We start from the raw sequence: 16234 nt of genomic DNA on the forward strand, positions 1-16234 counted from the left end.
CTACTTGAGTTTCATCTCAGTCAGGAGGGGAGAGGTCTTCTAGAAAGAGAAGACTCCCAAACCAGTTCAGAGTGGTGTTGTGTTCCCCTGGTTTTTAAGATGACAGATTGCAAACAGGCTAAAGTTTTCATACAACTGGTTTTCACACACACACACACACACACACACACACACCTGACCCCTGTTCACGGACGGACAAATAACACAACTGCTAGCACATTTGCAAAGCTTAGCAGGGTCTGGTATGGTTTCCAGTTTGATGGGGGTCTGTGTACTCAGTTTCCTTGGGGTTCCTTCCAACTCTACAAGTCTATGAAACACAAACTTTCTGATAAGCCTAAATTGCCTTTACATCAGTTACTCTCTGTGTGACCAGCAGAAGTCTTGTCTGGTGCGCTTTTTCATCAGCTTATTTTCACCCCTCTTGTGCTGCATCCCTTTATGTAATATTTAAAGAGATTCTGATGGGTATGCAATCTCTATGAAGATTCTGGAAGCGATATATACAACCTTTAACTAGATAGTTACAGCCTGTCATTTGCAATAAAACATGCAGTGTGGGGTGACATGTATAACAAGCATACTTGTATGGATAATGGATCAGATAAAGTCAGTTTTTGGATAATGGATCAGATAAAGTCAATTTTTGCTGAAGTATCAAAGGAAGTAATTGTGAGAAGTATGTTATATCCCTTTGCTGATAGCTCCCTTCTACCTAATGCACAAGTCAGAGAACAAGCTACTTACACCATCCACCTTCAAGAAAGGTACAATACGTTCTTGAGATAGGATCTTCTTGCTTAATATTGCTTCTGCGGACTTGTGTACAATCAGCTTGCCCTGTGTAGTCACCCCTTTGTAGACCTTAAGGAAAGAAGCCTTTACAGTGCATGATGTTTGGGCCAGGGCCTCCAAGGCACATGCGTATGAATAGGGTGAGAGGGATGGTGGGGGGAATGGTGAGCAGAAGGCTGGAAGTATCCTGGGGCCTCTTTCTGGGGATGTGATGTGGGATAACATGTCTGCTGCCAGGTATGAGGAAATGCTGTTTGCCTCCACCTCCAAGAACCAAAACCAGATAGCACTGCCCCTAGAAATCCTTTCTATTTTGGTAACCAGGGACCATGCCACAAGACTACTGCATCCTGAAAAGTCTTTGGAGCTAGTGTTATTTTTCTAGGAAAAGAGGTGCTGGAACCATAGCTATCAACTTACAGATTTGAAAATAAGGGACAGCAGCCTTAAAAATAAGGGACCAGCAGCCAAAATAAGGGACTCGCGGCCTCACCTGTTCCAGGCACTCCGGTCTTCCTGTCCTCCTGCAGTCTGGTCAAACTCATGCTGGGTAGCTTCGAGAACACTGTCCAACCAACTTTGGAACCAGAGGTTCAACTGAATAGAATCTGAATCACATGCACCACAAGGCCTATGCAGCCTCAAATTAAGATGGCTCCCCAGCCTGGCTTTGCACTGCAAAGTTTGCAGCAGCACGTGCAACAAAATGGCGTCCAGCATTCAAAAACCCCCTCAGCTTGCATTAACTAGCCACACACAAGGCATGCAAGCTCCACCGCCCAGTCTTTCTTAGACTTCTTATTGGGTGAGCAACACAGCCAAGCAACACAGTTGGAGCCTCCCTCCTCCCTGGCTGGCAGGGAGGGAGGGAGAGGAGCTGCTTCCTTTGAAATTTAAGGGACATCATTTAAGGGACATTTAAGGGACATCCATCAATAAGGGACAGCAGCGGGACATGTCACAGGAATAAGGGACTGTCCCTTCAAATAAGGGACACTTGACAGCTATGGCCGGAACTCACCATGTACACCTCCTTCTTTCTCTTAGAATAACAATGGCACCCACCTGAGAGGTGCTGGAACTGAGTTCCAGTGATTTCCCCCTGGAAAAAAGCCCTGCAGAAAACCCAATTAGCTTTATATAGTTGGAGAGAGAGAGAGAGAGAGAGAGAGAGAGAGAGAGAGAGACTGTGCAGAGGGTGTACAGAGCCCTGGAGGCACATGGCTTGGCTCTGCTGCTGCTGGTGGCAGTGACCACGCACTCTTTTGGCTCGGTGTCTCAGCTGCCTCTCGGCCTCTCACTGCCTCAGTCGTCTTCAGCTGCTCCTTGCACCCTCTTATTTTTGCAAAATCCAATAACAGCCCTTGAGCCACTTAAGCAACAGTTAGAAAGGTATCACAGGGTAGCAGGATTTCAAATTGACTATTCTAAATTTGCCCTCCTTCTTATCAATTTAGACGACACTATGAGAGACTAGGTACTAGTTAACTCTCCATTTGTCATAATGCATGGAGAATTTAAGTACTTAGATATTAGCCTTACTGCAGATATAAGACAACTGGGATGTAGAAATATAGGGGACTCAATAAATTCAACAAAAACTTAGGAAATGGATACATATCAGCCTTAGCTGGCTTGGGCAAATACCCATGGTTAAAATTTTAGTGTTGCCTAAATTCCTTTTTTCCCCCTTCAAGTTTTGCCTATTCCCATCTATCCTCTTCAGCTAAAGAGATGGCAAAAGAAACTCAATGTGTTTGTGTCGGGATTCTTGCCTTTAGATTCTTGCACACCTTTTGCATCTCAGAAAGGACACAAAAATTGCATGACCCAGTTTTCTATGCAATTCATGTACACACCCCTTATGAACTGACAAATTCTCCTGAACCATCTGGGCTGCTTTAAGAGACTTGTCCTGCATTACATACAGCCCATTTCCATCTTTTCATAGCCACATACCTGAGTTCCATTCTTTATCAGACAACCATCCTGCATGAACTTAACACTATACCTTGCATTAATCAAGCAGCTTACAGACAGTAAACAATAGTCCAAACTGCTGACAAACAGAGTCTCTGGTAGAGTAGTGTTCAAACACTGCAGGAAATATATTCTATGGCCATCAATCTTGCTTCTACGAACATCAGCAAGATAAATTGAGTCTTTTCCATTGGCAGGCTTCACCAGGGTCTTAAAGTCCTCCCAACTGTTGCAGATAATCCTGCTGCTGCCAGAGTCCAGCAACCATGTTCCTCGAGGTATCTTCCCCTCCTCTCGAGAAAATGCAGACACAAATTGAGCAGAATGCATGTTATTCTTCCCTGAAGAGAAACTCTTCTGCTTACGTTTCTGCGTCGATTGCTATCTCTGCTCCATGTCATCTCCTGGAAGTTTTGCCCTGCATTGACATTGGAGATGCCCGGGTTGGTTGCATCTATAGCACCTCCTCACTGCCACGGCCAAGTCCAAACCTTGGCATTGCTCCATTGGCAGATTTTGGCGCTGGCCCCCTCAGGTGCAACTTCTCCACCCTTGGAGTTCAGCTTTTCTATCTGACCTTCTTTCAGCTTCTTCGATCAATCTTCCGACAACATACTCAAGGGTCAGACCTCGGGGATGCATACTCTCCATGCTGTTAATCACGGGCAATCAGTTTCAGACAAACTTGAAAGGATAATGTATGTTTGGTCAGTTTCATCATAACGCTTACCTCTCTGCTGTAGTTGAAGAAACAGAGATTTCAGCGTTTGAAGATGTGTTGCCAACCTCTCACCTTCTTTCATAACAGTCCTGAACGGCCTTCTGGTCAGAGAAATTATAGTTCCAGCAGTTTCTCTGACATGCATTGTCCTTAATTAATTCTAGCACTCAAACACTGTGCTGGCATTTGCTACATGCAATAACAGAGTTGCTCAAACACAGCATAATTTGGGCATGAGCCCTTTCATTCAGCCGTCTTTTCTCATAGAATCATAGAGTTGGGAGCCGCCCAGAGTGGCTGGGGAAACTCAGCCAGATGGGCGGGGTATAAATAATAAATTATTATTATTATTATTATTATTATTATTATTATTAGTTGGAAGAGACCACAAGGGCCATCGAGTCCAACCCCCTGCCAAGCAGGAAACACCATCAGAGCACTCCTGACATATGGTTGTCAAGCCTCTGCTTAAAGAGCTCCAAAGAAGGAGACTCCACCACACTCCTTGGCAGCAAATTCCACTGTCGAACAGCTCTTACTGTCAGGAAGTTCTTCCTAATGTTTAGGTGGAATCTTCTTTCTTGTAGTTTGGAACCATTGCTCCGTGTCCACTTCTCTGGAGCAGCAGAAAACAACCTTTCTCCCTCCTCTATGTGACATCATTTTATATATTTGAACATGGCTATCATATCACCCCTTAGCCTCCTCTTTTCCAGGCTAAACATGCCCAGCTCCCTTAGCCGTTCCTCATAAGGCATCGTTTCCAGGCCTTTGACCATTTTGGTTGCCCTCCTCTGGACACATTCCAGTTTGTCAGTGTCCTTCTTGAACTGTGGTGCCCAGAACTGGATACAGTACTCCAGGTGAGGTCTGACCAGAGCAGAATACAGTGGCACTATTACTTCCCTTGATCTAGATGCTATACTCCTATTGATGCAGCCCAGAATTGCATTGGCTTTTTTAGCTGCCTCGTCACACTGTTGGCTCATGTCAACTTTGTGGTCAACCAAGACTCCTAGATCCTTTTCACGTGTATTGCTCTCAAGCCAGGTGTCACCCATCTTGTATTTGTGCCTCTCATTTGTTTTGCCCAAGTGCAATACTTTACATTTCTCCCTGTTAATTCATCTTGTTTGTTTTGGCCCAGTTCTCTAATCAGTCAAGGTCGTTTTGAAGTGTGATCCTGTCTTCTGGGGTGTTAGCCACCCCTCCCAGTTTGGTGTCATCTGCAAATTTGATCAGGATGCCCTTGAGTCCATCATCCAAGTCGTTGATAAAGATGTTGAATAAGACCGGGCCCAAGACAGAACCCTGTGGCACCCCACTAGTCACTCTTCTCCAGGATGAAGAGGAACCATTGATGAGCACCCTTTGGGTTCCGTCAGTCAGGCAGTTACAAATCCACTGAGTGGTAGCATTGTCAAGACCGCATTTTACCAGCTTCTTTACAAGAATATCATGGGGCACCTTGTCAAATGCCTTGCTGAAATCAAGGTAGGATACATCCACTGCGTTCCCTTCATCTACCAGGGTTGTAATTCTGTCAAAAAATGAGATCAGGTTAGTCTGATATGACTTATTTTTCAGAAATCCATGCTATTGGTGACCACAGCATTCCTTTCTAGGTGCTCACAGACTGTTTACTTAATGATCTGCTCCAGAATCTTCCCTGGTATTGATGTCAGATTGACTGGGCGGTAATTATTTCTTCTCAGCAGAGTCCCGGCTTGAAACCTCAGTTTCAACACAGTCCCACAAACCATGTCTTAGCAACTGCTGCATTTTTATCAACCAACTCAGCCAGTTGCTTTCTCAGAGAAGTTCAAAAGGAATGCCTCCCCCAAGATTTATGACTTGGGAGGACTGGGAATCTGCCATCTTAGGTGCTTGCTGAGCCCCTTCTGTGGGGCCTCCAGCAATCTCTTCTGACTCTCTCTTTAAAGTCCAACTGGACGGTCCTGGGCGGCACTCACCAGCTTCTAGCTGCTGCCTCTGTCGACCCTCAGGTTCCGCCTGCCTCTGCAACTGGTGTAGCCGCTCTGTGAGTTGCCTACTGTGGTCCTCTAGCAGTTCAAACTTTTCCAGTAGCCGCCACTGAGTGCTTTCCTGATCCTCAGATCGTAGCCCCTCCAGCATCACTGCAGACAGTTACAGCTTGCCACCAACTCCTCCAACACACAGCCACTGGCTCCATACACCACCAGGACTCACCAGCTCCCTGCTCAGATGCTGTCAGTTGCTTTGCACTCTGCACACGCTCAGAAACACTGGGCCCATAACCTGTCAGTGTTTGAAAAAGAAAAGGTTCTGACCTCCTTTTTACTCCTTTGCCTAGTCCTCAGACCTTAGTTGGCACAAAAAAGTCTTTGAGAAAGAGGATTCTTTCAGAGTATTGCTGCTTTTATTTTTAAAAAGTCTTCTTCTCCAACCACGACTAACAGCTTTTACACACACCAAACGCAACCAGCTTTCAACCAACCCACACCCAACAGTAACATTGACCACTCTATATATACAGGTACAATTTGGTGAAAGGTTGCATGAGTCATTGTAGGCCGCTGACTCATGCTGACTTAGTTCTTTTAGCATTAAAGAAACAGCAGCCAATTTTTAGCCGTGACAAGCAATGGAAGAAATTCCCCTGAACATATGGGGAAATAATATCTGAGATACAGTGATGTCTTAACATCTCACCAGACAGGAGGGCAATTAAAGGCATAACAAATAGAGACACTTTCCAGGAAATGTGGAGCTCTTTCTTTGTTAATGACAAAAATCAAGGCCTGATTATACCAGCTGCTCAATCTTCTCAGAGGAGAGGTTTGAACACTGAATGTGTGAGCTTATGTCTAAAGTCAATGGAAAGAACAAACATTATTAGATGTACTGCTGGATAAGGGTTTAATGGTAATTGTTAATGTATTCGTATTTGTTTAAAAACCAACAAAAATTGTTTGTGTTTTTTGGTTTTTAAATTACACAAATTGAGGCGGATGAAGAAATAATTGGTTGGGTCATATTCAATTTATCTTCCCCTCCCTTTCCAAATATCCTGACTGAAATACACTATGGTTGAATGCCCAGCAAGGGAGATTGGAAGACGATGATACAAGGATAACATTGCTAAAACATCTCTTTTTCCTACACGTTTCATTTGAGGATTCTGGGATGGCTCATTTTCAGTGTGCAAAGCAAGAAGCTTTGCCTGTTTACCTTGAACTGGGTCAACTGGAAAAGGTATATGCTGCAAACAGAGTAGGGATGGCTGAATCTGTCAATTTTTGGTTTCTCTCACTTTCTGACCCCACATATTAGGTTCCCTGGACTGCTGTGAGCCATGCTGTAAGATCTAGACTTCCTCCATGCAGGCTGAATTTGTAAACAGGTGAATAAACCAAATTTATTAAAGTACAACAATCTCCGCTGTCTATTCTCCAAAGGGACACAGACCCTGTGTGTGTGCCTGGGGATCCATGGGCTCTTGCCAGTCCTCAGCAGAGAGAGGGGCAGGCACCCAACTTTTGTATCAATGTTGCATTTTTCTTGATGGTGGATGGTGTAAGTAGCTTGTTCCTTGATTTGTTCATTCTGTTCAAGGCAGAAGGGAGCTATAAGCAAAGGGAGACAACATAGTTGTCAGAATTCCTACCTTTTATCCTTTGCCAAGAATAGGCTTTATGTGATTCACCATGCTACTATGCAATGCTTTCTATTACCTCGCGCAGCATGTTTAACTGCATATGGGAATAAAACCAAGTTGTATCATTTCCAAAAAGCTTGTTTTCTTCATAGGGTGTCACACCCATCAGAGTCTCTTTAAAAATCACAAAAGGGATGCATCACAATAGGAGTGAAAGCCTATGAAAAAAACCATGAGAGAACTTCTGCTGATCCCATGGAGAGGTAACTGATGTGAAGGAAATTTAGGCTCATCAGGAATGTAAGTTAAAAGTTTGTGTTTCATAGATTTGTAGCATTGGAAGGAACCCCAATGGACCCCCCCCATCAAACTGGAAACCATACCAGACCCTGCTAAGCTTTGCAAATGTGCTAGCAGTTGTGTTATTTGTCCGTCCGTGAACAGGGGTCAGGTGTGTGTGAAAACCAGTTGTATGAAAACTTTAGCCTGTTTGCAATCTGTCATCTTAAAACCCAGGGGAACACAACACCACTCTGAACTGGTTTGGGAGTCTTCTCTTTCTAGAAGACCTCTCCCCTCCTGACTGAGATGAAACTCAAGTAGATTGTGATCTCCTGGCACTGCCTCAGCCTCCTGGACTTTTGGCTTAATACTCTCACAGGACGCTATACACTGTCCTTCTCATTAAGCTCAGAAACTCCTTTCTCTAGCTTTAGATATTTTCCTCAAAGTGGATGTTTCTTTTCTTTTCTTTTTAATGATATTTATTAAGATTTCAACAAAAAAGGTTACAAAAGTAATAAAAAGAGAATAAAAAGAAAAGGGGGGGAAAGATACAAAATACAGAAAAAATGAAGACAATTAAAAATAAATCCCTCTTTCTATGTTTTACTTGTTTCCTGACCTCCTCACACCTCCCTTTTTTGTATTCCATTTCTAGTGGTTAATTCAGCAAATCCTTTCACTCTTTGTTTTTATCTTATTTCTTTATCTTAACATATTATAGCCTTATTTTTTCCTCTATTATCAATCCATTTTTACATATTCCTTTTTAACATTACTGCTAAAACCGCTTCATTTCATTCCGACATCATTTTAACACTCATTAATTTTACAATGTTTCTGTAGATAGTCTTTAAATTTCTTCCAATCTTCTTCCACCAACTCTTCTCCCTGGTCTCGGATTCTGCCAGTCATTTCCGCCAATTCCATATAGTCCATCACTTTCATCTGCCATTCTTCCAGAGTGGTTAGATCTTGTGTCTTCCAATTCTTTGCGATGAGTATTCTTGCTGCTGTTGTAGCAGTTGTGTTATTTGTCTGTCCATGAACAGGGGTCAGCAGAATGTGTGTGTGTGTGTGTGTGTGTGTGTGTAAAAACCACTTGTATGAAAACTTTAGCCTGTTTACAAACTGTCAACTTAAAACACAGCTAGGGTGTTCTTTTTTCAATCAGGGTTTATCTGAAATTGGTTTAGGGAAAAACTAACCAATATAAAGTATTTCATAAGAATTAACATGACATTAGCCACATATAGATGGTGGCTAATGTCGTGAGTAAACAGCTCTCTAAACCAGCAATAGGAGAGCACTGGATGCAGAGCAAACCGAGACTTAAATATATGCAATATAAAACACTTTGTTTTAGTCACAACTGGAATTTATCATTCTTCTAATACCAGTAGAATCATAGAAGGTAAATGGCCCCTGGATGGTTAAATCCAGTCAAAGGTGGCTATGGGGTGCGGCACTCATCTTGCTTCAGGCCGAGGGAGCCGGCGTTCGTTCATAGATAGCTTTCTGGATCATATGGCCAAGCATGACTAAACTGCTTCTGGAATACCATGACGGAAGTCAGAGAACATGGAAACGCTGTTTACCTTCCTGCCACAGTGGTAACTATTTATCTACTTGCACTGGTATGCTTTCAAACTGCTACTGTAGGTTGGCAGAAGCTGGGACGGAGCAACAGGCGCTCACCCTGTTGCGCGGATTCAAATTGCTGACCTTCCGATCAGCAAACCCAAGAGGCTCAGTGGTTTAGACCACAGCACCACCCATGTCTCTTAGAATCAGAGTTGGAAGGAACCCTGAGGATCATCTGGTATAACCCCCTGCAAGCTTCTTTCCTTAAGGTCCACAAATGGGGAGGGGGCGCTACATAGGGGAAGCTGTTTGTACACAGATCTGCAGAAGAAATACACAACTCTGAAGTAATATAATGCCACATATTTTTACTCAACTGGCTATTTAGACATAGGGTAATCTGGTCATAAATATATTTGAACCTTAATTGGGCATTCCATTTGAACAGCAAGATTCTAGTGTGAAGGGAGCTGCTTTACTAATGTGCAGGGTTTCCAACACAGAGATGGGAATCCTCATAAATTCAGTGGTGCTCACTTCTGAGTAGACGGGGTTTGTTTTGCAGCCATTAACTTTATCTCTAAGGTGTCACAACACTCATTTTAAAATTTTTGCTGCCAAAATCTAACAGGGCTACCTCCAGACATCTGTGATCACACATAGAAGGCAATTGGTTTTAAATCTTATAATGATGACAAAAAGAGGACAATACATATGTATAAAGCCTCCACAGAAAATAGCAGGAGAGAGAGCGATTTACCTGGGAGAAATGGAACAGCAGTTGAATGAAACCAGCTTGCTTTGTGACTAGTATTCTTTCCCAAAAAAGAACCCAACCATGAAGTTGTTACAGTAACACTGGGCGACTCAGGGCAACCCTGAACAGATGCCAGTTCTCCATGGTTCTGGTGTGCGGGGGCACACCAGATTTCTTCCCTTGATTTCTTAGATTCAGGTGGATGACGAGAGCAGCTCAGAAGGGCCTTGCATAAACGCACATGAGTGCAATGGTAGAGGCTTCCCTGGAATGCTTAAAGCCCACCACCAGCACACGTGAAAAGGATATACGAATTGGCTCCTCCATGTAGCTTGACAAATTGTGGCTAGGAATGGCCAGGGGTGGAGTCATAGATCTAAAAAAGGGGTAGACCAATACACTGGCCAGCTTCTGTTTTGACTCGAAATGTTCATTTGGGGCTTCTCAGAAGTACATAAAGACAAGAAGCAGGTGTGAAGTGAAGGCACAAGACAGGTGTTGATCATCATGTGAGCTGCGCACAGGTGGGCTGAAGCGAGCTGCTGACCAGCCTGTGGAGCCTCCTTTTATTGAGACAAATATGCAAGCTAGGCAGATACATTTTGGGCTGTGACCTTTACACATCTTCCGTCCTGAGATCGTGGGGTGGTATAAAGTTATTTTGGCACCTGTTTCCACCGCGTCATTTTCCCCTTTCACAGTGTATGACGAAGGAGACAAAAGGTCTCAGGGACAAAGGTTACAGCCAGGACACCGCCGACTACTGAGACCGCAAAAGGTCAGACAGAACGATGTACCAGACAGCTGTGGCTTGTCTGAGGGGGGGTTGTACCCCACACCCCAGGGTCACACGTGCAGGCAGACTGTGGCTGCCTGCTGGTGGGGAAGTGAGCTCCCTCTGGACTCCACTCCCCACTCTGCGATATCCCTACACAGGTGGAAGGAGCATCTGCCCACAATGGCGCCCACCTGAGAGGTGCCAGAACTACATTCTGATTGAAATATGATGAATCATACATTACTAATACAGTGGTACCTCCAGTTGCGGATGGGATCCGTTCCGGGGCTCCGATTGGATCCCAAGGTTTCTGCAACCAGAGATGCCTGTTCTATGCATGCGCGTCGTGCAACAGAGCACTTCTGCGCATGCGTGTGTGGCGAGACCCGGAGATATACTTCTGTGCTTGCTGGGTGCATATCCCGAAGGATACGTAACAAGAGGGACACGTAAGTAGAGGTACCACTGTATTGTACATCCCAGCAATGAATGTTGAAAAAACAATATGTCTACTTGGCAAGTTATAATGGGAAAACTAGAAAAATAGTAAATAGCATGAGATTTCATAAATGTCTCTGGGGTGGCAATTCAAATTAATGTACTGCATTTTCTGTTTTCCAGGTAAATGGTGTGTGTGGGGGAAACCATTACGACTGTGGAAAATTCCACTTGATTTCTTTCTTTCATTGGCATACACTTGATGCTTCAGATCAGGAAACAATGAGCTGGTTTACTCAAATGCTGGGAAACTGGATTAGTTTTCCTTATTTAGAAGACTACCTGACCTCGGTGGTTCACCCTCTGTGGTTTTTTGTGCTTCTGATGTTGTTTTATTCAGAAATATTGGTTTTCTGGTTTTTTTCCTCTTGTGCCTCACTATTGTTATATATTTACAAGAAGATGAATAACCACCAAGAAAATGATTTTTATAGCAAATTTTGGGACAAGCCAAAGCAAGTTATGGCTAAAGTTGTAGATACATATGGAAAGATATGGCATGGTGAGTAAAGGTTTCTTTCATACCAATTATTCCATCTTATGAGCCACTATACTTTCATAGTACTGAGCATCAGAATTTCAGGCTTCAAGCACTGGAACAATAGTTGCCACAGTGCATCAGGAGTGTAGCTCTGAACCCACCTTGGCGTCACAACAGCTACAAGTTTGGTTTGGCTTCATAAGGCTCAAAACAAAGCCATCAAGATTTATTTATGTAATAAGCAATCATAAAGAAATACAAAACTTTTTATGAGGTATGAAATTAAGACATATCACAGAAGAAAGGGTCAATTGGTGACTGCATAAACACCATACATTTAATCACATTTTAAGCATGCCTCATCTCCAAAAGAAACTTGGGAGAATGTTGCTTACACCCAGTGCTTTTTTCCTGTCAGTACGCATCATCGGTATGTTGTACTGCCACCTCTATCCCCCCTGCCACCATCTTGCTGCCACTTGCCCATCCCCCACTCACTCCCCCTGCACCTTTGCCGCTTTCGACTCCAAAATCTCTGCTGCATCCCTCGGCTGCAGTCAAGCCAGAGCCAAGGCACTTTGGCCATTGTAAGAGCCATGCCATAGCACCTCCAGGAGGATTCCCCTGCAACCACGGGAAGCAGCAGTGATGGAGGAGGAGGAAGAAGCAGCAAAATAGTACCTCGGGTTAAGAACTTTGCTTCAGGATGAGAACAGAATTCGCGCGGCAGCGGCAGCGGGAGGCCCCATTAGCTAAAGTGGTACCTCAGGTTAAGAACGGTTTCAGGTTAAGAACAGACCTCCGGAATGAATTAAGTTCTTAACCTGAGGTACCAGTGTAGCTGTCTCAAAGGCTGGGCAAAAAATGTTTGCATCCATGCCCAAACGTAAGCAAGGAAAGAACATTTCAGGAGAGTAGGTGTCCCCCTTCTTTAATTCTGCAACCACCACAGAGTAAGCTCTGTTTCCTGTGGATGACAACCTAGCACCCACAATGCTTGAGCATATAGCAGAGCTTTTTACCTGACCTTTAGTTTTTCTGAACCACATTGTTTTCCTCCACTAAAAGCTGGTGATATCGTATTTAGTTTCATTAAAGCAATATTTATTTGTTAAACTTTGTATTATTTTCAGGTTATGAAGTTATGGACATGGAACGTCTCCCTAAAGGTCCAGGGATTATTATTCTCTACCATCCACCTTTTCCTATCAACTATATATTATTTCTGACTAAACTTTATAAAAAGACAGGGTTACACTGCCATTCAGTAATTGATCACATGTTGTATTGGACACCAGGTAAATGATTTAAATTCAAATCATGCCTTTTTAGATAAAAATGTACAAAATATGACATAAAACAAAGTGATTAAATATAAAACAGTGCATCAGGCAAACAGGTAAAAAGCAACAGAAAATAAAATACCACCAATAGGTGAAATTGCACTCAGTCTCACTCTATTGCTTACCAGAAAAAGATTACTCCAAGAACATGTGAGCAAAAGAGGAACTAGCATAAAGGTCACCTTTCATGAAATCATGGTTGAAGAAGATTTGCAGAGAGCTGTACTTGTGATCCATAATAGTGCAATATCATTTGAATAATGACACTTGTATAGTATTCACACTATTTCCTAAATAAGAGTTATATAAGGTGCATTTTTCTGTTTGGGTTTATTTTTTTAGGGATGAAGATGATGTGTGATGTTGTCTTCTTGAGAGATTTCACGAATGCTGAATGTGTGGAAATTCTGAAGAAAGGCTATTTATTGGGCATTATACCGGGTGGAGCTAGAGAAGCAAACTTTAGTAATGATTACAGCTTAATGTGGGGTAACCGCAGAGGTTTCGCTCGGATAGCTTTGGAGGCGAAAGTGGTGAGTGACCTTTGGGCAATTTGCATTGACCTCAAGATTATCCTGGAAATGATGTATGACGTAATGTGTTAAAATCCTTGATCTAGCATCCTAAATAGCCAGACATCCTGTTTTGGTGTCAAATGATTATCTGGAGAGCCACAAATCAATGGCATTTAGAAAGAAAAACAGCTTTTCTTTCTTTTTTCTCTTCAATTCCTGAAAATCTGGGGGACAGCTTGTGAAGTTTCTTCATCTGAGATATTTGAATTGAAGCAAATTAAATAATTTATGAGTTGCCTGTCATTATAATACCAAATGGGAAGCATTCTTCCTAGTCTTTAAGAAAAATAAAGGCAGGACGGTTGGGGGGAAGTAGTTTTCCAGTTCTCGCCTTTCTTTTCATTGTTATTCCATCTTTTATCTTCTAGCCCATCATCCCTATATTTACCCAAAACATGTGTGAAACATACAGGACCATTGGAAAGACAAGTGAGCTAAATATCCTATGTTCCTTGGTTGACCAAGAGCTCTGATATCAGGGAATAAACATTTTAGGTTTTTTTTTAAAAAAGAATATCTATTTATTACCTACTAGTAGAGTTTATTCCATGTACACTTATCTGCAAAAAGCGGTGCTGCCTGCCTCAGAACTGAGTGAACATGTCCTTGCTTAGTTTCCCATTAAATTTAAAACAAAGCTACAATAGATACATGTGGTAGCAACCCTAACATGGAGGGGAACTGAGCAGGAAACAAACCATATTCTGCAGTGTATTGCACAACCTATGACCCTGATTGCAAAGTATGAGAAGGGCTGACTGAATATCTTGCATCTCTTTCCCCAAGCACTTATATTATTTAACTCTTCCACGCTGTGATGTATGGATTGTAACTGCTAAACACTTAGAATGCCAACTAATTTGAAATTCTTTCCTAATCTTCTTCCATTTCATACACAGGTCTGACAAAATGGCTGTATGAGAAAACTCGATGTATATTCCTTCCCACTTATGGAGGGTTCCCAGTGAAATTGAGGACATATGTTGGAGAACCCATCCCATATGATCCAAATATAACTGCCACAGAGCTGGCTGAAAAAGTAAGTGAACCCTACACTTGGAAGTAAAGAAGCAGAATATTTTTTCCCTGTTGGTTTCTCTCTCTTTCAGTTCTAAATTGTACTCTGCGTACAGTGGTACCTTGGGTTACAGACGCTTCAGGTTACGCGTTTTCGGGTTGTGTACCACACCGAACCTGGAAGTTCGCACTTTGCACATGCGCAGAAATGCCAAATCGCGACCTGTGCATGCACAGATGCGGCGCTGCAGGTTGCAAATGTTGCGGGTTGCAAATGTGCCTCCCACACGGATCACGTTCGCAACCCAAGGTTCCACTGTACTCACTTCCTCATTCTATATGACCAGAGATAGGGTTCATTATATACACTTTTGTGCATCATTTTCCTCGCTCAGTTTCCCTCTTCTTAACTTGTTCAGACTAATTAAATGGGAGAAACTATGCATTTTATCTAGTGCAGCACAAAGAGATCTGATCACACAATGGAACTTTTTTTCTCCCCCACTATAGAGGGTCCCTCTAAGTCACCCCAGTGCCAATTTTTGAGGGTGGTGAGAGGGCTGAAGAGGAAGACAATTCATTGTACACGTGGATGTGTGTTGCATGAGCCGAACTGCACTGTTGGATACCGCTCTCTTTAACAGCCATGATTCCAATCCAATCAGCTACCAACCCTGAATCTCCAACACATTTTTCGTTAGCTATTGCTTGTGCATCATCAATCTCCTAAATGGGATGCTATTTCACAGAAGACAATTTTAAACACAGGTGCCATCTTTATGGTAAACTCTGGTATTACATTATAGTGTGACAATAAATCATTCTTAAAGATTGACGTTGGTTAGGACTGTCTAAAAGAAGCTCAACAATTTTGGGGCCTTCCTAAACGAGAAAACCAGGGTAAACATGAATAAAATGGGCTGGATTCACAGAGAGATGAGCAGTTGTATTGTAGAGTTTGCTGGCCCTGGCTCCTCTTGCTCAACCCTCCATGCTTAAAAAGCCGTTCTTGAGTGTTGATACACAAGGCCTCTCATGCAACACATCTCTGAATACAAATGACTGGATTTACATTTGCAGCATCGTCCCTCAAAATAAATTCAGTTGCTTACATTTACATTTTTGCTGGAAGGAAGGAGATTCTGGATGCCACAGATTCTGATGCCTTTTGCTTTTTCCTCACTGATATTAATAACTGTGAATATCTATTTTGTTTTTCTTTCAACAGGCAAAGACTGCACTTGAAAATCTTCGGGACAGACACCAAAAAAGGCCAGGAAATATATTAAGAGCTCTTTTAGAACGATTTGATAAGCATGACAAAGCCAACTAGTCCATATAAAACAAACCATATGTTTGTAATAGGAAAAATTAATAATTATGTAATTAAAGCTAAGTTAACATGCATAGAATTGTGCTGGATTGTATATGAATTATCTGGAAGGGTCCCTAGCTCAGTAGCTCAGCACCTGCTGTGTGTGCAGAAGGTCCTAGGTTTGGAAAAGGTACAGGTGCTTTCCTGCCCTATCCTGCAATACTCCCAGAATCCCCTTTTTGGGGGAACTTGCATTAGTAGAGGCAGAATCGAAGAGTATAACAGGAAGGCAAGTGTTTAACTGAAACATGAAATAATACTACATGTGAAAGAGTAATGTCTATAAATCACCTGTATTAAAACAGTGGCACTTCTTTCATATTTATAAAAGGGTGCTCCAAGATCAGCTTTGAATCTGAGTCTCTGCAATCCACATGCAGTTATACAGCTAAAGAAAACTGTCCCAGA

The 16234-nt window shown here is 42.7% G+C and overlaps 1 protein-coding gene across 1 annotated transcript; it reads left to right on the forward strand.

The window, feature by feature from the left end:
- Positions 1–5800: 5800 nt before the first annotated feature.
- On the forward strand, positions 5801–15867 carry LOC309373417 (DGAT1/2-independent enzyme synthesizing storage lipids-like). The gene is made up of 7 exons (XM_081917621.1): positions 5801–7436; positions 11159–11537; positions 12650–12814; positions 13202–13392; positions 13803–13863; positions 14334–14473; positions 15680–15867. Exons 2-7 carry the CDS (start codon positions 11258–11260, stop codon positions 15782–15784), a joined length of 942 nt encoding a protein of 313 aa, XP_081773747.1. The 5' UTR covers positions 5801–7436; positions 11159–11257; the 3' UTR covers positions 15785–15867.
- Positions 15868–16234: the final 367 nt, after the last annotated feature.

This window comes from Podarcis melisellensis (assembly GCF_964234715.1).
Source record: "Podarcis melisellensis genome assembly, chromosome: 7".
In the NCBI taxonomy this organism is placed as follows: domain Eukaryota; kingdom Metazoa; phylum Chordata; class Lepidosauria; order Squamata; family Lacertidae; genus Podarcis; species Podarcis melisellensis.

What these genes read in the sequence shown, in the direction of transcription:
- LOC309373417 (XM_081917621.1), top strand. Translation starts at nt 11,258, where the DNA reads ATGAGCTGGTTTACTCAAATGCTGGGAAACTGGATTAGTTTTCCTTAT. An exon ending in CATGTTGTATTGGACACCAG is followed by an intron (nt 12,815 to 13,201) that starts GTAAATGATTTA and finishes TTATTTTTTTAG; the next exon opens with GGATGAAGATGATGTGTGAT. An exon ending in TAGCTTTGGAGGCGAAAGTG is followed by an intron (nt 13,393 to 13,802) that starts GTGAGTGACCTT and finishes TTTATCTTCTAG; the next exon opens with CCCATCATCCCTATATTTAC.